Raw genomic sequence first — 21,921 nt, forward strand, 5'->3', positions numbered from 1 at the left:
GAGCAAAGGAGCTCTGCTCATCTCATAGCAAGAGGCAGATTAAAACAACGTGTGCTTTAACCACCTAGTCTTTAGTGCTGTAGCTTCATTAAAGTGCACGTGTTTGTCCACATCCCTGGTGTTTTTCGTGTTTCTGAAGCAACAATATGTTATCACACACAATTGAAGGAAAATATGCAGAAGGGGTGACGGCCTGTATAAGCCTCTCTTTATAGCCTCCATCCAACAAGCAGTGATAAACATTGAACAATATCTAATAAAAGTCACAGACATCTGAGTAATACTGGTGGCATTTAGAACTCTTCTCATATTTATGTGACTCAGAGTCAGACACTGCATGTTTTCAGTAGAGAATAAACAAACTCAAAGCCCTCTCTGCAGTACAATCCAAAATATTCTAGAAGACCATCCTTTTCCACCCTTGTTGCAATCTAAAGGCAGCCAAAAGCCATCACACTTCCTTTCACGCAGAACAGAAAACATCTATGTTCTCCAAAACAGAATTCTACCCACCAAAGGTAGAGGCAAAGCCTGAAAGGCTTTTCTGATTGCATTGGGACAAATTCCTTCAACAAACCAGTGTATTTGCTCAACCCCTCTTCTTGGAAATATTCACTGTACAATCAGAGTTTAAATGCCAACAGGCAAGTTCAGTTGGGTCTAGCATATTGAAAAATGCTGTGTCACAAATCAGGACAGTTAGCAAAGCAGTCCCACTGTTTAATTTGGGTGGAGCAATAACAGCAGCCAGTAATTACTTTAACAGTTTTCTTTGACAGACACTTCAAAGGCCATGACAATTGAAATTTGAGGAGAAAAAAGATTTTAAAAAAAGAGAGAGAAAAGGGAAGATCCCAAAACAAACTATGACATACTGAGAAGGTTGGCTGGGGTTACAAACAGTTAAATGAAAAACTGAAACTGGTCTGTTAAATAAAATAAAAAAAAAAGTGCTGCACTATCTTATGCGCAACTGTTCTGGCTGTCTTGCTAAATTTAGTCTTTCTAAATGCTTAACTGTATCTAAGTTCCTTTTATTTCTTGGGTGTGGATAAGAATTACAGCAAGAGAAAAGTTAGTCATGTCTCAGCCATGTTTAGCAGCTCCTAAACAACTGTGAAATGCAAAACAGAAACAAAACACCCTTCAGCTTAAGAGTAAGCCAAAACTGAACTGATAACAAGACAGTAGCAAGGGCTATCTGCCTCTATGCAGCTAAGCTCAGGTCTATTTAGTTTAAAACCTGAGGTTAGGGAATCTTCATGCTGACTTCAGCAGGTTTTGAATCACGCTCTATTTCCATTGATTAGAAATGGTACCTCTGCAGCACTATCCTGTGCAACTTTCCAAACTTTTTTTTTTTTTTTTTTTTTTTCTGATTTCAGCTTTTCTATCAGTAATGCTAGGAATGAATGTACTACTTGGTCTAATTCAGATGAACGTGTCCAATTTATTCAGACTAGGCATTCCATTTTTATTACAGCTACAGCCATTTCATTACTCTGTGCTGAAATCATTGCATCACTTTATGAATCAACCACTGCCATGCTATCTGCAGACCAAAAAGAGGCAGCAACATAACTTACAGAGCAGGATAGAGACAGGACAGCAGGCAGGAAGGAGTAGCAAATATTACAGTCAAAGCTTATTTCTACCTGATCAGCCAAAGAGAGAAGCAATATGCACTGAAACTCTCCTCAGACTTCAAAGAGCCCTTCATGCTTTACATATTTCAATTTCCTGCACGTAACTTTTCAGCAGAATACTAAATATGCACAAATATGAACGCTGATGGCCTCAGTGCTGAAGCTTGATTAAACTTGATAGACATGAGAGCCTCGGCACGTTCAAACTTTTATTTCGCCTTTCTGAACAAAAGAAAATAGTGCAAAAGCATTAACTAGATCTCCCAGTACCTACACTCTCACTGACAGCATATTATAGAAAAAGCTTCATATTTTTTATATATATTAGTTTTTAAAAAAAAGTGGCAATTGTTTTGATAGGCTGTGCAAGAGTTGTGTTGATTTACCTACCTTCTCTGTGATGTAGAAGTTAGAACTATCAGCATGTTGCAGTGCAAATTGATCATGATTTGCAAGAGACCACCTTAGAAAGATGAAAACAAGTTAAATCACAAAATTAAACCTTAAAAATAAAAAACATTTACACAACTTTACCATGATGAAACAAGTGCCTGTCTCTCCCATGTATTTCTCATACATACTCAGTCTTCAATTATGTGCTCCAAAATTAAAAAAAAAAAAAAAGCATGCTTACATGGGGAAAACCTCAGTCCAAATACACAAGTTAGATATTTTCCCTTTACATAACTGAAACAAAGCTCTACATTGCCACTGCACTGACACTTCAGTGCTCCAAAAATAAGTTGATAATGATCTGATAATTCATTCCAGATCCATAAAAAAATAGGAAGTATAATTCTTCACTTGCAGTTAGCAAGATCACTACACTACTAAAAACATTTACAGTACCAGGATTTTATGCTAGCTTATACAATGCCCAATGCATATGGTAGTAAATTGATATATTACATTACTCAAAATATCACCTCGCTAATTCAGCATCAATTTGACAAATGTAAACTAGCTTTTCCTCTATGGCAGCACTTGCTGGAAACAGCATTTTTTCAAATATTTGCATACCAAATCTAAAGCAAGACATTTCCCTTAGCCAGTTATTAATTCATGCTGCAGGACTTGAGTGCCACATTTTAGTTTCATGTGAGCATTCACATCAACTGGACCAGCCTACAGCATCCAATAGGTAGTGTTTATAAATCCAAGCCAGAACCAGTGCAGTACTTCCTTAACTGTGGTCCTCTACAGGGACCACAAGTGTAAAGTGAGAGGGATAAAAACGCATCTCTGTGCAGAATGGCAACAAATTGGCTAATTGAACCACTCACATATGACAGAGAAGCTTTGTTTGAAACCTTATTTTGCAAGTAGTTGATCCATGATACATTGCAAATCCGAAAATCTAAAGATAAAACAACTGCAAGGTTGAAAAATCTAATGACTTGTCATAAAGGATATGTAAACTTTCTTCAGAATACTCATAACCTCCTGGTTAGCTTAAATCAAAAAGGTTTAGTATCTAGTATGTTGTGTATGGCAGAACTTACCCATCGCAGACTTCTTTTATTATTGAGGACAGTGGTTTTTTCTAGTTAAGGAGGGAAGAAAAAAATAAAAATCACTGAATTAGAACAGCCTGAGGTCTGAAAATAATTCCAAAACCACAGATTCCACATACGAAAACAAATTAGTAGTATTTATTTTTCTTTTCAATATTAAGCTTGGAAGGACCCAAAAGTTTTCTGGTGTTTTGGGCTGATAATCTATAAAGACAGCTATTCTATACATATTCTCCATGATATTATCAGTCCTTTTTGTCATCGTTAACCTATACAGCATCGACTCAGCTTCTCCACTGAGAAATCAGTGTCTTTTGTGTGTACTGCATCTCACTGCCCAGCAGAAACAGAAAATTCAGATATCAGCAAAAGCATTTTCCAGCAATGACATCTGAAGCAAGATGACATTCAATATTTTTAAACCGTTTTTTTTTTTTTTTTTTTTTTTTTTTTTTTTTTTGTCCTTTTCGGATACCATACATGTGATGACAGTAACCCTCTCTAAGTATGCATATACAGGCTCCCCTCTGATAAAACAAACTGGAAGGTGTTACAATCCCAGATGTATCAGTTCTGCTTTACTCTCTGCATCTGCAGGCACAAACATTTGGACTGACTGAAAACAGCCCTGTTGCTTTGGGTCCCAAAGCAGAAGGAGCAGTCTAGTCTGGTGATGGTGCAATACTCTGAATGTTGCTCTAAACATAGGGTGCACACACAAGTGCTTTTAGGAAATTGCTGGGTGAAAGAAAAATGCATGTTTTTAACCCAAAGTATAAATTAAGTTAGATGGCCAAAAAAAAAGAAACAGACCAAATTTCACTTTTGGATGACTACAGGGTCTTTTTCCTCCAAGACTGGGTGACCACACAATCTATCACACACATCTGTTGCTTTGTGAGAACTCCCCAAATGACCCAAGGAGCCTCCTCTTTACTTTCAACAATCACAGTTCATTGAATTCTTAAAAAAAACGAAAACTGCACAACCACCTATAAACCCAGAAGCCAACACTGTTGCCAAAAGCAGCAGACTCCCTTTAGTGTTTATGGAAAATTGATAAGGCTAAAAGTCAGCTCAGTAGCAGGGTGTATTATGGGGAGGGAGAATTATTTTTCCTTTTGGATTTGTTTTCTATACTGCATCACAGCACAGACAGAAAACAAGGGATGAAAAATCCCTGCTCACATCAGACTCAGGTAAGGATGTGTTATTTCAACAGTCCAGTCAACTAAATCTTTTTATACACAGGCTAAAATGTAAAACGAGCATTTTAATGGACGATAAATGAAAGCAACTGCTGAAAGAATCCTGTCCTCTCTTGCCATGCCCTCTGGGTCCTTACTTTCCACCCTTCCTCTTTCACTGCCATTACTGTTTTCATGTGACCACACAGATGAGTCACACAAGGGAACCTGATCAAACTAAAAATTGACATAGGAAAAAGCAAAGGAAAAGAAGCTTTCATCTGGATCTATATCCTCATCTGACTTGCTATGTGCCTAAATGAAAAGCAAATGCCAGTACACAAGAGAAAAGGCAAGAAGCACGAAACTATTCTCCCCTGCAGCAGCCAGCATGCACCTTCTCCATAGCATCTTCTCGCCTTTGTGTGTGCAGCTGGGACCAGATGAGGCAGATCACACAAGAGAAAGAAGGTTTTCCTCCCCACAACTTACAAAAAAAAAAAGAAAGAAAAGAAATCGCACTGACGGAGGAGTACTGGGCTGTCCAGCTCTGGATAAGGCCCAGTTGGTGTCCAATGGGCACATGTCAGCTTGCAGGTGATCTACCCCAAATGGAGCGTGCAGCTCTGCTTGCTGCCTCCCCTTCGCTCCTCAGGATACTCACATGCACCCCTCTGCCACACTGGCTTATTTCAGCTGAATTTGTACCTGGGATATTCATTCCCTTCACAAAGTAAATTGGTATCAGCTAACAGATTTAAAACAACAAAGGACAATAATAATTGCCTCTCCTCCCCACCCACTACAGGAAACCAGGATGAAAAGGAACTGTAGCAACCTAGACCTGCAATAATCCACAGGTTGAATACAATTACTGTTGAAATCAGGATACCAGTACTTCTAAATCCTCTACCCCATCAGCTTCCACATCCTTTCTCAATGCCACCCATTTCCCTCCCCCTTTTCCTATACTATGCCATCTTTGTATTATTATTTGACATTGGTTTTTGTTCATTTTTCTTCCAAGTATTTAATTTCAAACAAATCAACAAGAACCTGTAAGGGATCGTTAAAAAATGAAAGCAAGGATCTTAAATAATAAAATTTATTAACACGGGCAGCCTTTCAGGGTACTGCTTTGTCTTCCTGTGCTGTATTGGGTTTACATAGCAAGGTTTTTGTAGCAGGGGGGCTGCAGGGCTGTCTTCTGTGAGAAAAGCCCATCAGCTGCCCCATATTAGATAAGGGCCAGTTTCAGCCGGCTCCAAAGGGACCCACTGCTGCCCAGAGCTGAGCCAGTGAGGGATGTTGTTTGCACCTCTGTGAGAGCAGATTTAAGAAACTGGGGGGAGGGGGAAAATGCTGTGCAACATCAGCTGTGAGAAAGGAGCGAGCACCAGCCCTGCAGCCCCCCAGGTCAGTGCAGCAACAGGGCAGGAGGTGCTCCAGGCACACAGCAGCAGTTCCCCTGCAGCCTGTGGAGAAGCTCCTGGTGGAGCAGGCTGTCCCCCCCTGCAGCCCATGGGTCCCACACGGAGCAGATCTCCACGCTGAAGCCTGTGGAGGAGCCCCCCGTGGAGCAGGTGGATGTGGCCTGGAGGAGGCTGTGGCCCATGGAGAGCCCCCACAGAAGCAGGCCCCGGGCTGGAGCTGCAGCCTGTGGAGAGGAGTCCACGCAGGAGCAGGGGGTCTGGGGGGAGCTGCCACCCATGGGGGACCCGTGCTGGAGCAGTTTGCTCCTTGGGGATGGACCCTGTGGTACAGAGCCATGTGGGAGCAGTTCTTGAAGAGCTGCTGCCTGTGGGAAGCCCACGCAGGATCAGTTCAGGAAGGACGGCATCCCCTGGGAGGGACCCCATGTGGAGCAGGGGCAGAGAGTGACTGTGAGGGAGCAGCAGGGACAAAGTGCTATAGGCTGACCACAGCCCCCAGTCCTCATTCCCCTGTGCTGCTTGGGGGGAGGAAGTGGAAGACGGTGGATGGGGGGGAAGATGTTTTTAGTTTGTTTTCTCTGTTTCTCACTTCTCTAGCTTGTTAGTAATAGGTAATACATTTCTCTAATCTCCCTACTCTGTTTTGCCCATCACGGTAATTGTTATCTCCCTATCCTTATCTCTACCCTTAAGCCCTTTTCATGGTATTTTGTCCCCTTTCTCCTTTGAGGAGGGGGAGTGAGAGAGGGGCTGTGGTGGAGCTCGGCTGCCCGGCTGGGTAAAACCACCACATGTGTCACTCTTGCCACAGTACTGAAGTGACTAAGCACAAGTCAGTTAACAGCAACAGAATGATGAAAAAGTGGAAGTCTTCTGGGACACAAAGTTTGCAATCAGTAATTCAATAGCACTAGAGTGAGCTCTACAAATTAACAAATGTGAAATAATTTACATTTGCAATCCTAATAAGCTACTGCTCCTCATAATCCTTTGGGCTCTGCTCCCCCAGCAAGTAACTCTCCAGACAAAACTTCACCCTTTCCCGCAAAGCAGACAAATTGTCACCAGCACAGGCACTCACAGCTGTGAGCAGGGCACTGCTGAAAGCAGGCAAGGGCTGCCACAGCCTCCCAGGGAGGCTCTGCACATCTGCCCCGGGGCCTCCACACCAACAACCTTATTTGCTCTGCAAGGGGCAGAAAGGTGAGTGATGGGCTCCTCATTAGGGGTCAGTTTTATAAATATATGTTTTTTTGAAACATGAAAGATGAGGTAAACATCTACCTTTGCTTTCTGCAGAGTAAATCTACTCTGCAGGCCATTCAAAGATATGTTTGTTTTTTGGCCCAGATGTAAATATTTGCCTGATGTCAAGGAGAAAGAATATTGTTTTGATTATTTCAATCTTCACACAACTATTTTTATGGAAATATACATAATATTTTTGCTGCATTTACATTTAAAAAGAAATTCACCGTATTACTTAATATGCTTCAAAGAATTTCCTACCATCAGATAATCCAAAACAATCTCAAAGTATTCCCTTCATCAAAACGATTATTTTGTACTAGTGTCTTTTAATTGTTTTGGATATTTTTTGCTTCTGTATCCTCTCCTACACCAGGAAAACTGAAGTGTGCTTTTACACATGCTGAGATGATCTTCGTAAAGCTTTAAGAAGATCAAGCTGTAGCTTTAATGCTTGAAATAACACAGATCAAAGTAAATCTTATGGTCCCTATAGGAGATAACCCCTTTCAGCTAACATATCACAAACATCTGCATTGAACACATCAGTTAGTATAAAAGTATTTTCCTAGTGTAGGTATTAAATTGATAGCTGAAATCCAGTGGGAAACAATAACAAGGAATTACAGCCTCATGACCTGTTGATCTGTGTGCACATGGAGAACACTAAGCATAGGCAGTGCTAGAATTGACATAAATTTGCACACCCAGTAAAGTTTTACCTGCATTGGCTGGTTAGTACAAGTGTCTGAGATGCTGGCCAAGTCTTGTCCTAATGACATCTACCATGCAGCACTACCTAGTCACCATGTCTGCGCCACCTGCATATTTCTCAGGACACCTCTCCAGGCTACACACTAAGGAGCACACAATCCCCAACTTGGTCTACTTTAGTACCACCCCTGCACTGTGCAGGATGCTGCTGCCTGTGCAGTATTTTGTACCTCTTCTGAGGCAGCTTGGAGAGCACACACAGATTTCCCACTATTTCCCCATCAGCTTCATCCTTTCATGCCTATGCCTTGGGTTTCCCATAGAGGCAACCACTCAACGGGTAGCACTAAGCATGAGCATGCTGGATGAACCCAGGCCACTGCTTTGATTTAGGGGAACTGTGGAACAAGCAAAAAAAAAAAAATGCTCAGACCACTCAGTGCTGCCCACAGCCTAGGTCCATTTCAATTAGCAGTACGTTGACCTGGACTTAAAGCACTTCTAAATCACACAAAGTATTTACGTGTGAACTGTAAAGAGCACAGAAGCCTAAATCTGGGTGGAATCCTGTGTTGTATGCGCAGTTCAGATATGCTCTGATGGTGCTATATCGGGGAATTGCAGATATAGTTTCCTTTAGACCAAGGCTGAATACGTTTCCTTTTCAAGTAGCCAGCAGAGATTCATAGCTTTGTTTTGGATAACGATTGGGATATCACTTTCCTTGCCTGAAACCTTTTAATTAGAGAAGTAAAGAGAAAAACCCTTGCTGTTGCTAAGCAGATCACAGAAAAACAGCAGATGCAGCACATCTGTTAGCAGAAAACACCCAGTATGAAACAAAGTTCTGTTGCTGGTCTGTACATCTGTCAAAAAGCAGAATCTCAAGCCAGTAAATGTACCATTCTGGTAACAAATCTTTTAGTGCAAAAGTCATTTTTATGGCTATTACAAAACAGAAAACCACCTCTTCTCATGATCAGTAGAGGCTTCACCTGTTAACTATCATATGGCAGGGGCTACAGAAACAGCAGCAGGATTGTCCAGTGGCCAGCACACCAAATGTCAGGAAACCTGGTTCCTTGACTCAGTTTCACTGCTGATTTCTCACTGTGCAAGAGACGAGGCCTTTGCCTGCAAGGGGAAGGTCCTGGACAGCTTTGGACTTCAGCCAGTCTAGCCTGCCTTCCCTGTTCTGAACTACTTTTGGAATCAACTCTCCATTGACTACAGTGGAGCATCAATGAGACTTGACTCATTCGTTAGGCACTGGGCAGCTGTACAAGATGGGAGACAGGATTTCCATCACTTGGGGGAGCACTGAGGGAGTGGACACTTGAAGCATGGGGGCACTGCAGCAGCCAAGACCACAGAAGCCAGCCAAGACCAGGTTAGCACTACAAGGTTTTGTCAGCGCAGCAACACAACCCAAGGCAGGAAACATTCACACCCGAGAGGGGACACACAAAACCCACAGTGGGTTCTGCTTGCTGATGGGAGAGCTTTTACTGGCTTAGTGTATAGCCCCTTAAGGTGGCCCTCTTAACGTGCCAGCAGAAAAACTGGTATAAATATAGCAGTAGGGGTTCTGCAGAACACACAAGACTGGAGAAAAGCAGGCATTGGTTTCTTCTTCCTCTTCACCCTCAGCTGCAGTTTCCTCTGTTTCTCCCTTCCCTCCCCCAAGGACATCTTAACACTTAAATCTGTATTTCACTAGATCTAAGTATTGCCCTGCAGATCATATATTTAAGATAAACCAACTGTAAAACAAAGAAGCAGTGCTCTGGTGTGAAACACACTATTAAAACAAGCAAAACAGAATTTTACAAATTCTTACTCCACATCTTGTCATCCTAACAAGCTGTAGTATCCCTTGCTTCCTTAAGTAGTTTGCAAATAGGGACACCAAAAATCTCAGTCAAAAGAGTACTGAAAGGCAATAAAACACCTAAGGACCCATAGTTCGGTGGATTACAGTACATTTACAACATACTTGCACCACACATTTAAAATACAATTCAGAAGACTTGAATAGTTACAAAGCAGGGCTTTAAGATGTGGCTTTTCATATAACCACTTTATTGGTTATGGATACCTTTGAAAACCAAATTTAACCCCCCCCCAAACCCACAGCTCATGACTGACACATTGCTGACCTACCAGTGTAGAAGGGTCTCCACATGAAGACACTAAAATTTTTACTGTAGTGGTTTTTTTGTTTGTTTGTTTGTTTTTTAATAGTGTTCTCTTTTGTAGTACAATCTTGGAGTCCTGGAAGGAGAATTATGAAACTGAATTATAAAGTGTTCCTGGATACTCCAGTGGGCCGGAATGTGAATGAGGTTATCTTGTAATTAATTCAAGTGGTGTGTAACTCCAGGAATCTCATGATTATACAGAACGTTTCCTTTAAATACAGCAGAATTAAATTTTAAGAGATGAGACAACTGCTGCTTCTTAAAAAAAAAAAATTGTTACAAGCATCCCTGTATCTCAATGCATGTGTCTCTGCACAGATGCAACAACTTTACAGTTACGTTCAGCCTTCACCTTAAGAAGGCCATCGACTGAGGGTACCAAAATTCAGGCTCCAATCATGAGGTTCTGGCTAGCAATATGGTGCTAACAAAATCAGACCCAGAGTAAAACAGGTGGAACGCCATTAATTCTCATCTTGTTTCTAAAGAGGCTCTTCTTTAGCACTGTCTGTGCCATGGGTCAGGAACACTGGGACACTATTTCTGCAAGACCTTAAGGAGGGACACTATTTCAAAGAAACATTATTTTTCACCATCCATTGCAATTAGCAATGATTGATTCATTATGTTAACAAAGTACTGTTTCTGTATACATGTCTTAGTGCACGGAATTATAATCAATGTATTAAAAAATCTGCATTATTCCTTCTAATATTATTCTTGTTGCTGAAGATTTTTTTTTTTTAATCCAGAAATAGAAATAAAATTGAGACCTTTCATTATTCCAACAAAGAAAATGGTACATTAATTTAGTGGATATGAATTCCTTTACCAGTTCTATTAATAATCCCTGATGATAATAAAATTAAAAGGATAATAAAAAATGTTAAATACTTTCACTATGATTATATGCTGGTTACTATCTGCTTTATAATCAGTTTCATCTACTGTTTTGTGAAGCTGAAATACTGACAGTAATATAACTCATTAAATGATTGTTGATCTTTGTTTAAAACCTGGAAGTTGGTTTTAAATAAGCCCTAGCTTTAGCTAACTGGCTTAAGTTAGACAAGTGGGTATTTTTGAAACGTCAGCCACCTTTTGGCTCATCCACTTTCGGATCAATTTCCCAATTTTGGAGTAAGATTTCATACAGTTTTACAGGTCTATGGGAAGGAGGTAAGCACCCCTCTCCTCCTTCATGCCCTTGGCACTAACCACTTGATTTTAAGAGAGTTGAAGTCTGCAGCCAGCACTAAGGATTGGGAGTAACACTTCACAGCACAGCCTCTTGTATAAGCAGAAGTCAACGTCTCTTCCTTCTTCAGCACCTGAACAATTCTGGTGCTCACTAATACTGCATACATTTAGATTCATGCTGCTAGGATTGTATTGGTATACTGCTATTACTAGTGACAGCACTTGCAGGAACTACAGCTATTCTCAGTCAACACACATGGTAGAAAGACGTGCCACTTTCTTTTCTCTAATTAAGCATTTCACAACCCCTTTTGAACTGCATCTCTCCTTGCAGTTTGAGAAACACTGAGCTAAATCAATTAACACTCCCTAAGGGTCCAGATTTAAGGTCTGAAACCCAAAACAACTTGAAAAGTCCCTTTAAAAAATCTCTTTGGTTTCCTTTTAATATGCAGTGAAGTGCAATGACTTCTCTGAAGAAAAGAAACAATTAAAATGGCATTTATAACATACACTGGCAGAAGAAAAGAGACAACAATAACTTGAAACACACTCTTAGAAACTTGCTGACTAAGCCTAAACCTTAGAGAAAGCGTTAATGTAAAGCAGCCCCTGGTTCCCCTCACCACATAATGCACTGCACTGTTTTAACAATAAATTTTAATTTGACATTGCTCCTGTAAATATTGCTCACTAGACCAGATTATACTTTGAACAGCATCATACAACTGTTTGGGGTTGTTTTGCTTTCTCTCTTTGCACAAAAGTAAAGATTCACATCTGCTAAAATTAAATCTGGAGGAAAAGACTGCACGGCCAAGTTTAATTACAAACTGTTCCTTTGTATAGCACCAGTGTTTACCTCCAATGGTCAGGAAGTTCATCCCAGAGTTTAAAGAAACCCTGGTTTTAGTACGTAACATTAACACACAAAACACAAATGGATTTGAATGGGTAGGCTAAAATAGTTATCATCTCCAAATACCCATCTTGTGCCTCTCCTGGATGAATGAAAAGAAAGGTTAGGCACTGAGGCTGGTTCAGCAAAGCACTTTATTATATATTGTTAGTGCAGGCATAGAGCCTCCCTAATTTAGTGAGACAAATTTTGTCTGCTTAACGTTAAAACCATCATTGATGAGCCCAAGTCAATTATTATACAGAAACATAGTGCAAAACATCAACTAGAAAAGGTCTGTACGTCAGCGTTCGGATTGTCAGAAGTCATGCACTTGAAGGGGAGATATTCAAAGTTCACTAACATTTGCTGGAAAAAGAAGTACTCATGAGCTCTTCTCAGGCCTAACACCTTCCAATACACCAACGTCAATTACTGTGGTTTCACAATAACTATTTTGAAACTATCTTACTCTCTTCATTGCTAAGCAAAATATGCATATACACAGAACGTGAACTGGGAATACTGTGCAACTGAGTATAAATAAATGCTTCCATGCATATACAAAAAGCAACCTAAAGATACATATTTTTGTAGCGTTTTCCATGGTATTTTTATTTCAATATTTGGCATAGTTTCAGTACACTAAAAGACAAAGAGCTTGCATTATGCTAGAGTGAGGTGATTTTTTTGCTTTGTTTTGTTCAGTGCTGTTCTTTTAAACACTGATTTCCTTGCTGGTAAGAGATAAGAAAGGGAGGAAAATGGTAGAGCAGATCAAGTGTTTGGTGGTTTCAGAACGTATATCGTACGGTGCTTGAATGGGCAGATCCCACCTAGGAGGCAAGCACTGTACTCTTTGGCTGCAGTGCCTTGGCCAATGCGCAATTCACTTCACTTTTCTGCCTTCCTTTTCCTTCCTGCCCTTTATCATCTCAGGGAGCAAGCCATCTGAGGTACAAATCATCTTCTCCACTAGAACTCTTCAACTAAATATATGTTTTAAGGGAAACAGATCAGGAAAAAGTTAGCATCAAGTTAACCAAAAGCAGAGCTGTGTGTTTAGAAGTATGCAGTACCCCACAGGTTTTTAAGGCTCATGCCCACGTTTCTCCCATTCCCAACAATAGCGAACATGCAGATTTGTGTATGCATATGAAGAAGGGATGCATCTCTCCTATCTTCATCTCTTGTCATCATACCCATGTTTTCCACATCAGAAAGGCAAGGGGTGAGCTCCTTCCTTAACCCTCATTCCTCCTTTTCCCCCAAAATGAGGAGTTAAGTTGCTGTTAGCCTTCTCCCCTTCAGCCTCAATTTCCCTCTTCTCTCTTCCCACAAAATGGCATGAGGAAACTGGCCAACAACCTGGCTGGCCCTCACAGGCTTGCTAGGAAGAGGGGCACCCCACAAAATCAGCACTCATTTTCCTTGTCCTCTCTAAATCTTATATAATAAAGGTAAAACCAAGGTTCCAGGACAATAAGCTTGCATTTCAGATAAGGCATATGTTTCGGCTGGAGAGTCACTTTAAGGCCTTTTGTAAATTAAAAACAATCATTTTGGTATTATTTTGCTGCTGCTTGGAAGGAGACTGAAAACTATTTGATCCTTTTCATCCCCACCATACTTGGTAGCAATGAGCTGTTGTTCATCATGACTAACATGCATCTTTCTCTGAACACAGTGTGCACAGTGTCTGCCATTTGTTATATAAGAGGAAAAAAAAAAGTAAAACATTCTTCACTCCAGAAGGCAAGAGATTTGTATCTGCACAGATATGCTTACTAAAAAATTTTAGCAAATGAAAATGGAAAAGCACAGTGGCTCTGGAAAACAAGCCACAAAGTGCTAAATACTGGGCACACACCACAGTGGGGTTAACTAGAAGTGAAACTGCACTGCGTGAAGAAAGTAGGATCCTATTTCAGTAAAACATTTTCAGCATGAATTCAGATTTTCTCCTCTTCAACAGAGCTTCATAATGTTCCTGGTCCCTGGATACATTAGGGTCTAAACACACTATTAAATACTTGCAAGCTTTCCTTCACTCTGAATACTATTTACAGAAATAATTATTCTAAACAGGTAGCATTCTGTAAGATTTCAGTACATTACGGGTAAGTAGTTAAATTTTAAAGAGGTTGCTTTTTAATATTAATGTATGTGTCACAAAAAAAGCAATCCCAGAGAAGTCCAGAACATAAAATGCAGCACTTGTATAACTTGATCTCTTCCTCCTGTGCCCCCCTCCAAATTACCTACATGAAAGTTTAATTCGTAAATTTTAATTTATTAATTTCTGTACACTGCCTCAAATCAGACTCGTCCTTGTGGCCACTGCACTAGAAATGACCAGGGAAACAGGGCAACCCATGAGAAGCCCACAAGGAACAGCAAAGACTCCCCTGCTCAAAACATGCTACTTCTCAAGTTCCAAAATCTGCACTTGCTGCAGCCATTCAGCATGATCATACTACAAATGCAAAGCACTGACTGTAAAAATTTGAGAAGACTTTCTGCCAATAGATAACAACATTACCACAATTTTACAGTTGAACAAACTAAGGCACAAAAGTGTTAAGTGGGTCACACAAGCAGTAAATGTCTCATTTAAGCAGCTGTTTAAAAAGAAAAAGCAAATCCAAAAACGTGGCAGAACGCATCAAAAATATTAAGCAGTAACACAGGAAAAGGGTTACACCCCTTATAAAAACACCTTATACTGCATATGTACTTACAGAAAAGTGCGCATATAAACAAACATAATGCAGAGACAGACACAGAAGTACACACGTATATATATACACACACATATGTACATGTCCCGTCTCTCTCTGTAGATGTACATAGGAGCACACATGCACAAGCACTTACTTGATCGATTTCCATCAACTTGGGGAATGCACCTGGCCATTCGATTGCCACCTTCACTATATCAGCAGGAGGGGGCATTGCGACGCTGCTGTTCTTCAGAGCCAGTACAACTGGACACTAAATACTGCAGAGAGCCTCTCTCATTCACACCTGCAGGGAAAAGGGAGAAAAAAAAAAAAAAAAAGACAGCAGTTTAGACAGAACTCTACCACTGCTGCTTCATTTCCTACATTTTGCCTGGCTGGGCAGGTGCATGAAAACATCTGTGTATATGGATGTGCAAGAGCACAAGAATCACACATATTACAAAAGCAAACAGAGGACACAATGCCACGACACTGCACAGCCAGACAGCCTGTTCGAAAGATGGCCGAATCACTGAAATGTACGGTGAATAATAGGCATGCATTAAATTTAAATAGACAAACTATTTTTAAATATTATTAAATATGCTATTGGGGTAAAGCGACAAACTAGAGGAAGCTCCTATTACGGTGTCACTCCTTGAGTCCCAGGGAACGTGATGGCATCGGTTACAGCTTGCGCTCCAGAGGAAGAGATTGCCCAGGAAGTTATGGCCAGGAAACACTGTTTCTTTTAACTATAGCAGTGATCTTCTGAGTGTTCACAAATAGATCACTGCACTATAGCAACCAGGATGTCAGGAAGAAGGCAGAACACAGCAGTTTCCACATATACATATACACACACATCCTCACCTAACTAAGTCAAAGATACCATATATAAATACCTCTTTATGGCAAATCTCAGACAAGAATACACAAGGATACAGTATACATCAATAAAGATACCAGACAGCTACATAAAACATTCACAGTTCTGCAAGAACATGAATGTCAACAGGATCGCATGTCAAATAGCACAGGCTGTGAATTTTGGAGAAGAAAAGGAAAGTGGAACAGGCAAATCCTCAGGCTTTGTAGAATTTAAGTTCTGCCTCTTTTTGGCTCACTGAAGTTTGTAACCTTGCAACAACAACATATATTTTGCAGAGAGGTGCAGCGCATCTCTGAGCTTGCAAGCAAACCTTCCTCACCCCTCTCCCAGCTCAGCAGCAGGACCGCCACTGAATTATCAAAGCTCTGCAATTGTCAGGCACAGCACCTTGTGCAGACAGCAACATGCTCACTTGCTTTGCCGAGCCCTCCATTTAGACTGTGGCATTTCCCACGCCTTCTGCCGAGACCTAACAGAGCACTACCACATAGGGCTCTAGAAAGAAACTGCAGAAATCCCCAGAGGTGCAGCCCCCTTCTTCTTAGACGAAAAGAAAAGGAAGTGGTGAAAGCATGGACATGTTCTCGTATGTACACCCTTTGGAAGAGCTAAGGCAAGGGATGAGTTGACAGAACATACCAAACAGACATCCAAAAGCCACAAACAAGTACAGGAAATGAAACAAAAAAAAGTCTCTAACCACCTTCCACTGCTGCTTCATCTTAACCCAGACTAACCATGGACTCTTCTCCAACTACAGCAGAAACATGAACTTTGCATCCTGAGCAAAACCATGAAACCATGCTTTCATCTAGAAATTTTGTACTTTCATCTTCTACTGCTTACAAGCTGGCCCAGCCTTTATGCATATGGCTCTATCTAACCCCCAACACGTGTCTTCTGGTCTAGTCTGAAATGGCCCAGCCTTCCTCAACCTCCAGCCCTGCTACATTCTATGTGGAGCTCTCAACACATACAAAAAAAAAAAAAAAAAAAAAACAATTTATGAACTTCAACGCTGCAACAATTTATTTCCAACATTGGCAGTTCTGATGCTGACAACATCACACATCATCACAAAGCAAAGTGCAAGGCAATAAATAAGACAATGGATGGTCTCTAAATAAGACTATTTCAGGAAATGCCTTGAAAGGCAGCACAACCTGATTAAGAAATGCAGTGACATTGTCTGCATTGGTACATGCGCAGAAGCTCCTGCTAGATATTAAAGGGACCAGGATTAAACACAATTAAAGCAAGTGACTGGCTTGCTGGTGATTAAGAACGGTCAGATATTCACTGCTGACTGCAGCTTCCCCGTTAGAGCCCAAATAATACAAAGCCCCCATCACCTCTCCCCTAACATCCATTGCTCCCACTGTTTGCATCTTTTGTGAGTGCTCCCCTGGCTGTGTAGCACGCTGAATCAATTCATCCTAACTAGCAAAATAATAATAATAATAATAATTTTGGTTGTCTGCTTTTTGCCATGTTTTCCGGTCAAACAGCTTCCCAGAGATGGCCCAACTTGGCAGGGAAGAAGCAAGACCTGTTGGCAGCAGTGAGCTGTTAATCCACCTCAACAGTAAAATGAAACTGAGACCTTCGCGCCTTTTTGCTGACAGGCTTACAATGACAGCATTTCTCACCTCCACAGCAGAAGAGTCCTCGGTAGTTTCAGTCTGGTGGTTTGGTGTTAAACTGTCTGCAATGCTTAAGCCCTGGTACCTGAGAGACCTCTCCCTGCATGCCCTGGAAAACACAGGGTTCCCTGGCAGGAAAGACACTGGACATCCCCCCTAGGGGGTTAGCTAACATAAAGCTCGCTGTGAATGCTGGAAGAAATGCTTTGATTCACAACTACTAGCCATGACTGTAAAAGCAAAACAACATCACACAGTAATAAATTTGCAGAAAACTTCCACACTCATACAAATGTGGACACTAGCCCTCATTTTCCTCTAGTGAGTTGTGGTCCATCTTAACAAGTCACGCAGAAAGGAGGCAAATGGTTTAAGAGACAACAGTAGAGAAAAGCAGACTGTAAGTTAATCACATTCAGCTATGGAAAATGATCATTTGCATTCCAAAGCATGGTGCAAGAGAACTCTGTCACAACATTCGGAAGGCAATTTCAGTGTGTCTAGTTTTTAATGCAGGCTAGCACTAAAGATCTCCTACATAATTATAATTAATATATGCATGCTTATACAGTTACAAAAGACAAAGCAAAGTGACAGATCTTTAACCAATACAAATGGATGTAGTTCAACTTCTGCCACTAGGAGAAGGCCAACTCAGAAGCATCTGTGTACTCTGAATGCTGAAAAGCATATATAGAATTGTCACTACAAACTTCTTTCCTTTCTGTTTCTTGGTGGACGTCCTAGTCACGTGCTCAGACATTTTTCCTAGCTATTAGTCTTATGATTTCCACACAGAATCTGAAATATAATGTGGTTTTGTTCTACCTATGTGTCAATGCCAGAAGCACTTTTTTTTTGAAGTCAAAATAGATGTTCATTTGTTATCACAAAATTATGATTGCAAAGAAAATTCTGCAACCTACAGTGCAGAAATTTATGAATTACCTACTATTTATTCCACTGGTACACTGTGTTAGGCACTGCCCAATACAAAAAGGAAGGCACAGTCCCTGGTGAGAATTTTTACTAAACTGGAATCAATTCACATGACATGAATGAAGAACTAGAACCAAGTTCAACTGCTTTTTGTTATGCCAGCAGCAGTCAAACAGCAAAAGGACAAGGACATCACTGAAGGGTTAGTTACGTATTTTTCTTGAGTACAATTCCCTTCTCTCTCCTAGTGGGATCTGAGAAGCATTGGCATGTAACAACTTTGCTCATTTTTACAACATTCATCTTCAAGTTAAAACCCAAAGGCAATACAATGCATGTGTGTGTACAACTGTATGAGGTAGAGGAGAGGTCTGAGGGAAAAGAGGGCACCTACCATTCGCCCTAGTGCATGCATGCAGCTGTAACCTGGAAGAGGTTTAAGCAACTTCCACGCTCAGCAGCACACTATTTTATAATTTGAAGGAGAAAAAAAAAAAAATACCACCACAACCAAAAGATCCCTACTGCTTTAGCATGCCTTCTTACACAAATATATTTTTCAGAACTATGACAGATTAGCCCATTAAAGTGCAAATTCTGCAAGTTATTATTACCATAAGCAGTATATTCCTACATCTCAACTACACTCTGCAGTGCTTCCAGTTGTTTGCTAAGTCAAAGTAATAAACACTCAAGTTGGAAATCAAGGTATGTTAAATTTAATGCAAAAAATGCATCAGCACACACATGCCAGCTCTCAGTTTACCTAGCTGGGTCTGAAGGATTAATTCAGTACACATGTCAATAAAACTTATTTACCTTTCCCCGTCTATCTATGCCTTGCATGTGGAGACCAGGATTTTATTCAAGTATGAAATTAGCTTTCTCAGAAGAACATGCTTTGTCTTAAACTTGCTTTGCCATTTCCCTGGCACATCCCATACAAGGATCTGAGTGCTTTAATACTTACAGCTATCAGAGTACGTCTCCAAAGAAACAAACTGTATTCTTATTCTATAGACATGAGAAAAAATGAAGGCTACAAGGAGTTACGTGACTAGAAGTTTTAGTCATGTGTGAAAATAGCAGCCTACAACAGCTCATTTCTTCTTTTACAGAAAAGAAGAAATGCGACATTCAAACATGGAGCCAGGTCACTTGATGAACAGAAGAAGTAGGGAAGTGGATGATTTAAAAACAACTAGAGGAACACCACATGCATTCGGGAATGTAATAAAACGAAGCATGTGTTTCTCCTCTCAGATGAAAGGCAGCATCTGTAGGGATGACCTGAAGCCTGCCCTCCCCGCTGGCAGGCAGGTTCCCCCACGCTGCTCCCTCCTTGCCGTGAGGCAGCTCCACGAAGGTGGCTGATGGCTGAAACCTGCCCAGCTGTGTCTGAACCCACTGCAAAGAAACCCAGCGCTTGCGCTCCTCTCGAGCCCTTACATAACCATGTCCTGTCAGACCTCGTCAGCCTCCTCCGCTGCGCTCTGGCGGCCCCGGCCAACAGGAACCAAGTGGCAAGCTCTTTTAAAAGGTCCCCCAGGGACCACGTCCGATTAACCATTTTAGAAAGGTAATCCAACACTAGATTAATACCCCCAAGAGAGTTATTTTTGGAGTTAGCCTGCATGACTGAGCAGCCAAGCCTAAGGAGCTGTAAATACGCTCTGCCATCTCTGCAAGGAATGAAAACAAGGCACAGGAGCCAGGGGGCTGGATGTGCACTTCATATACATAAAAAAGCTTTCATGCTGGCTTCTTGTCTTTGTTGCAGGCTCAGCGTTATCCACCTAAAACTAGACAGAAGTCACAAAAGCCCAGCAGACCCACATCAAAAAAAAAATCCCCAGATGCTGTGCCACAAATGGAAAAGAAAGCTCTACAGGAGCTATGAGCTACATTCAGCCCAGAAAGCCAGCTGTATCCTGGGCTGCATTAGAAGCATGGCCAGCAGTCGAGGGAGGTGATTCTCCCCTTCTACTCCACTTTTGTGAGACCCCACCTGGTGTACTGGGTTCAGCTCTGGGGCCCCCAACGTAAGGGCATGGGCATGTTGGAGCACATCCAGAGGCAGGTCATACAGATGATCAGGGGCTGGAGTACCTCTCCTATGAAGACAGGCTGAGGGAGTTGGGGCTGCTCTGCCTAGGGAAGAAAAAGCTCCAGGGAGACCTTTCAGCAGCTTTCCAGTACTTAAAGGAGGCCAACAGGAAAGATGGGGAGAGACTTTTCATCAGGGAGTGTAGTTATGGGAGAAGGGAGAATGGTTGTAAACAAGTGTAAATTTAGACTACATATTAGGGCAAAATTCTTTACTCTGAAGGGTGATGAGGCACTGGTACAGGTTGCCCAGAGAAACTGTGGATGCCCCATGCCTGGAGGTGTTCAAGGCCAGGTTGGATCGGACTTTGGGCAACCTGGTCTGGTGGGAGGTGTCCCTGCCCATGGCTAGGGGAGTTGGAACTGAATGGTCTTTATGGTCCCTTCCAACCCAAGCCATTCTGTGATTCTACTTGGAATACAGGCAAGCAGGCTGTCTGGTTTTGCTTCTAGAGCACATATTGAAACGTACTAGAAAAATGTGGGTACTTATTTAATTTGAACTCCCCTGCTTCTGGGAATACCATGCTCCTTCTACTAAGGAAATCTGAGTTACACACCTATAATTTAGGGAATTGAGAAGAACTAAAAACTTGGTTATGATTATTCAAGGAATATGAACTATTCTAGCAATTTAATTAACACCCATAGTATCTTCAGCTGACTAGATGGTATATTTACTGAAGATGTTAATATCTAAACTCTTCAAGCTAGAGATCAGGAAAGTACCAAACCACTCACTCAAATATTCAAAAAACTATTCCAAGGGGAAAAAACAGTTACTACATGACAGTCAAAGAAGTTATATTTAGCTTCACAATAAGTTTGATTTTTCAAACGTGTTGAGAACCTATCTAGCATATCAAATCGGAGCAGGTATTAAGCAAACAAAACCAAATACTAACCTGCATAAAGTGTTAGAATTAACCTAAACTTTTCACAGTTTATCAGGGCTTGCTGCTTAGTTTGGAGATGTTTCTTGTCATTGGACTCTAACTCCACATGTTTGTAAACTGAAGCAAGCAACAACAACAACAAAAATCTAGAATTCCATCTGAATAAAATTTACTTTTCCTACCTCTCAATGTAGTCTCACATAACCTGAGAAATAAAAGCAATGGGGGAAAAGATTAAATCTCAATTCCACCCTGCTGCTGCTCATACAGGTGGGAAAAAAAAAGTCAGCAATAAGAAAGCTATGGAGAAAAAGAAAAAAGGGAGTTGGTACCATGAAATTAACTAAAATAAAGCAAAGTAAATATAATGACTCCAAAGAACAGGAACAATTTTTTTGTGGACTTTGCAATGTTTCACCTAAGAACACTCCAAAGGAGTTCAATGTAACTGGAAATAGAATAAGTTTATTACAGGTTGGCTGAAAATGTATCAAAGAGGTTCAAGAGAGAAAGTTCATCAAGAGTTCTGTGACCCAGGAAATCAGTTTTGAATTGGATTCAACTAAGAGTAAAGAAAGAACAAAAGGTCACAGTCTTCCTTTCTATCACCAACATGATCTGGCTATGGTACTTGGGATTTTCCTGGCATTTTGATAAATCAGAGGGTTAGAAAGAGCACAC

At 41.0% G+C, this 21,921-nt stretch overlaps 1 protein-coding gene across 10 annotated transcripts in view; it reads right to left on the reverse strand.

The window, feature by feature from the left end:
* ELMO1 (engulfment and cell motility 1) overlaps positions 1 to 21,921 on the reverse strand; it is a 310,022-nt gene that overhangs the window by 248,013 nt on the left and 40,088 nt on the right. For 8 of the 10 annotated variants that reach the window (XM_040545682.1, XM_040545678.1, XM_040545683.1 and 5 more), the window contains 3 exons: positions 14,919 to 15,068; positions 3,149 to 3,189; positions 2,037 to 2,109 (listed from right to left, as the gene is read on the reverse strand). In XM_040545682.1, coding sequence (XP_040401616.1) covers positions 2,037 to 2,109; positions 3,149 to 3,189; positions 14,919 to 14,996 — 192 coding nt within the window. In that variant the 5' untranslated portion in view covers positions 14,997 to 15,068. Of the gene's footprint in view, positions 1 to 2,036; positions 2,110 to 3,148; positions 3,190 to 14,914; positions 15,069 to 21,921 lie in introns of all 10 variants that reach the window. The other 2 variants (XM_040545686.1, XM_040545688.1) reach the window with 1 other exon arrangement.

Source organism: Cygnus olor, chromosome 2 (genome assembly GCF_009769625.2).
Source record: "Cygnus olor isolate bCygOlo1 chromosome 2, bCygOlo1.pri.v2, whole genome shotgun sequence".
NCBI lineage: Eukaryota > Metazoa > Chordata > Aves > Anseriformes > Anatidae > Cygnus > Cygnus olor.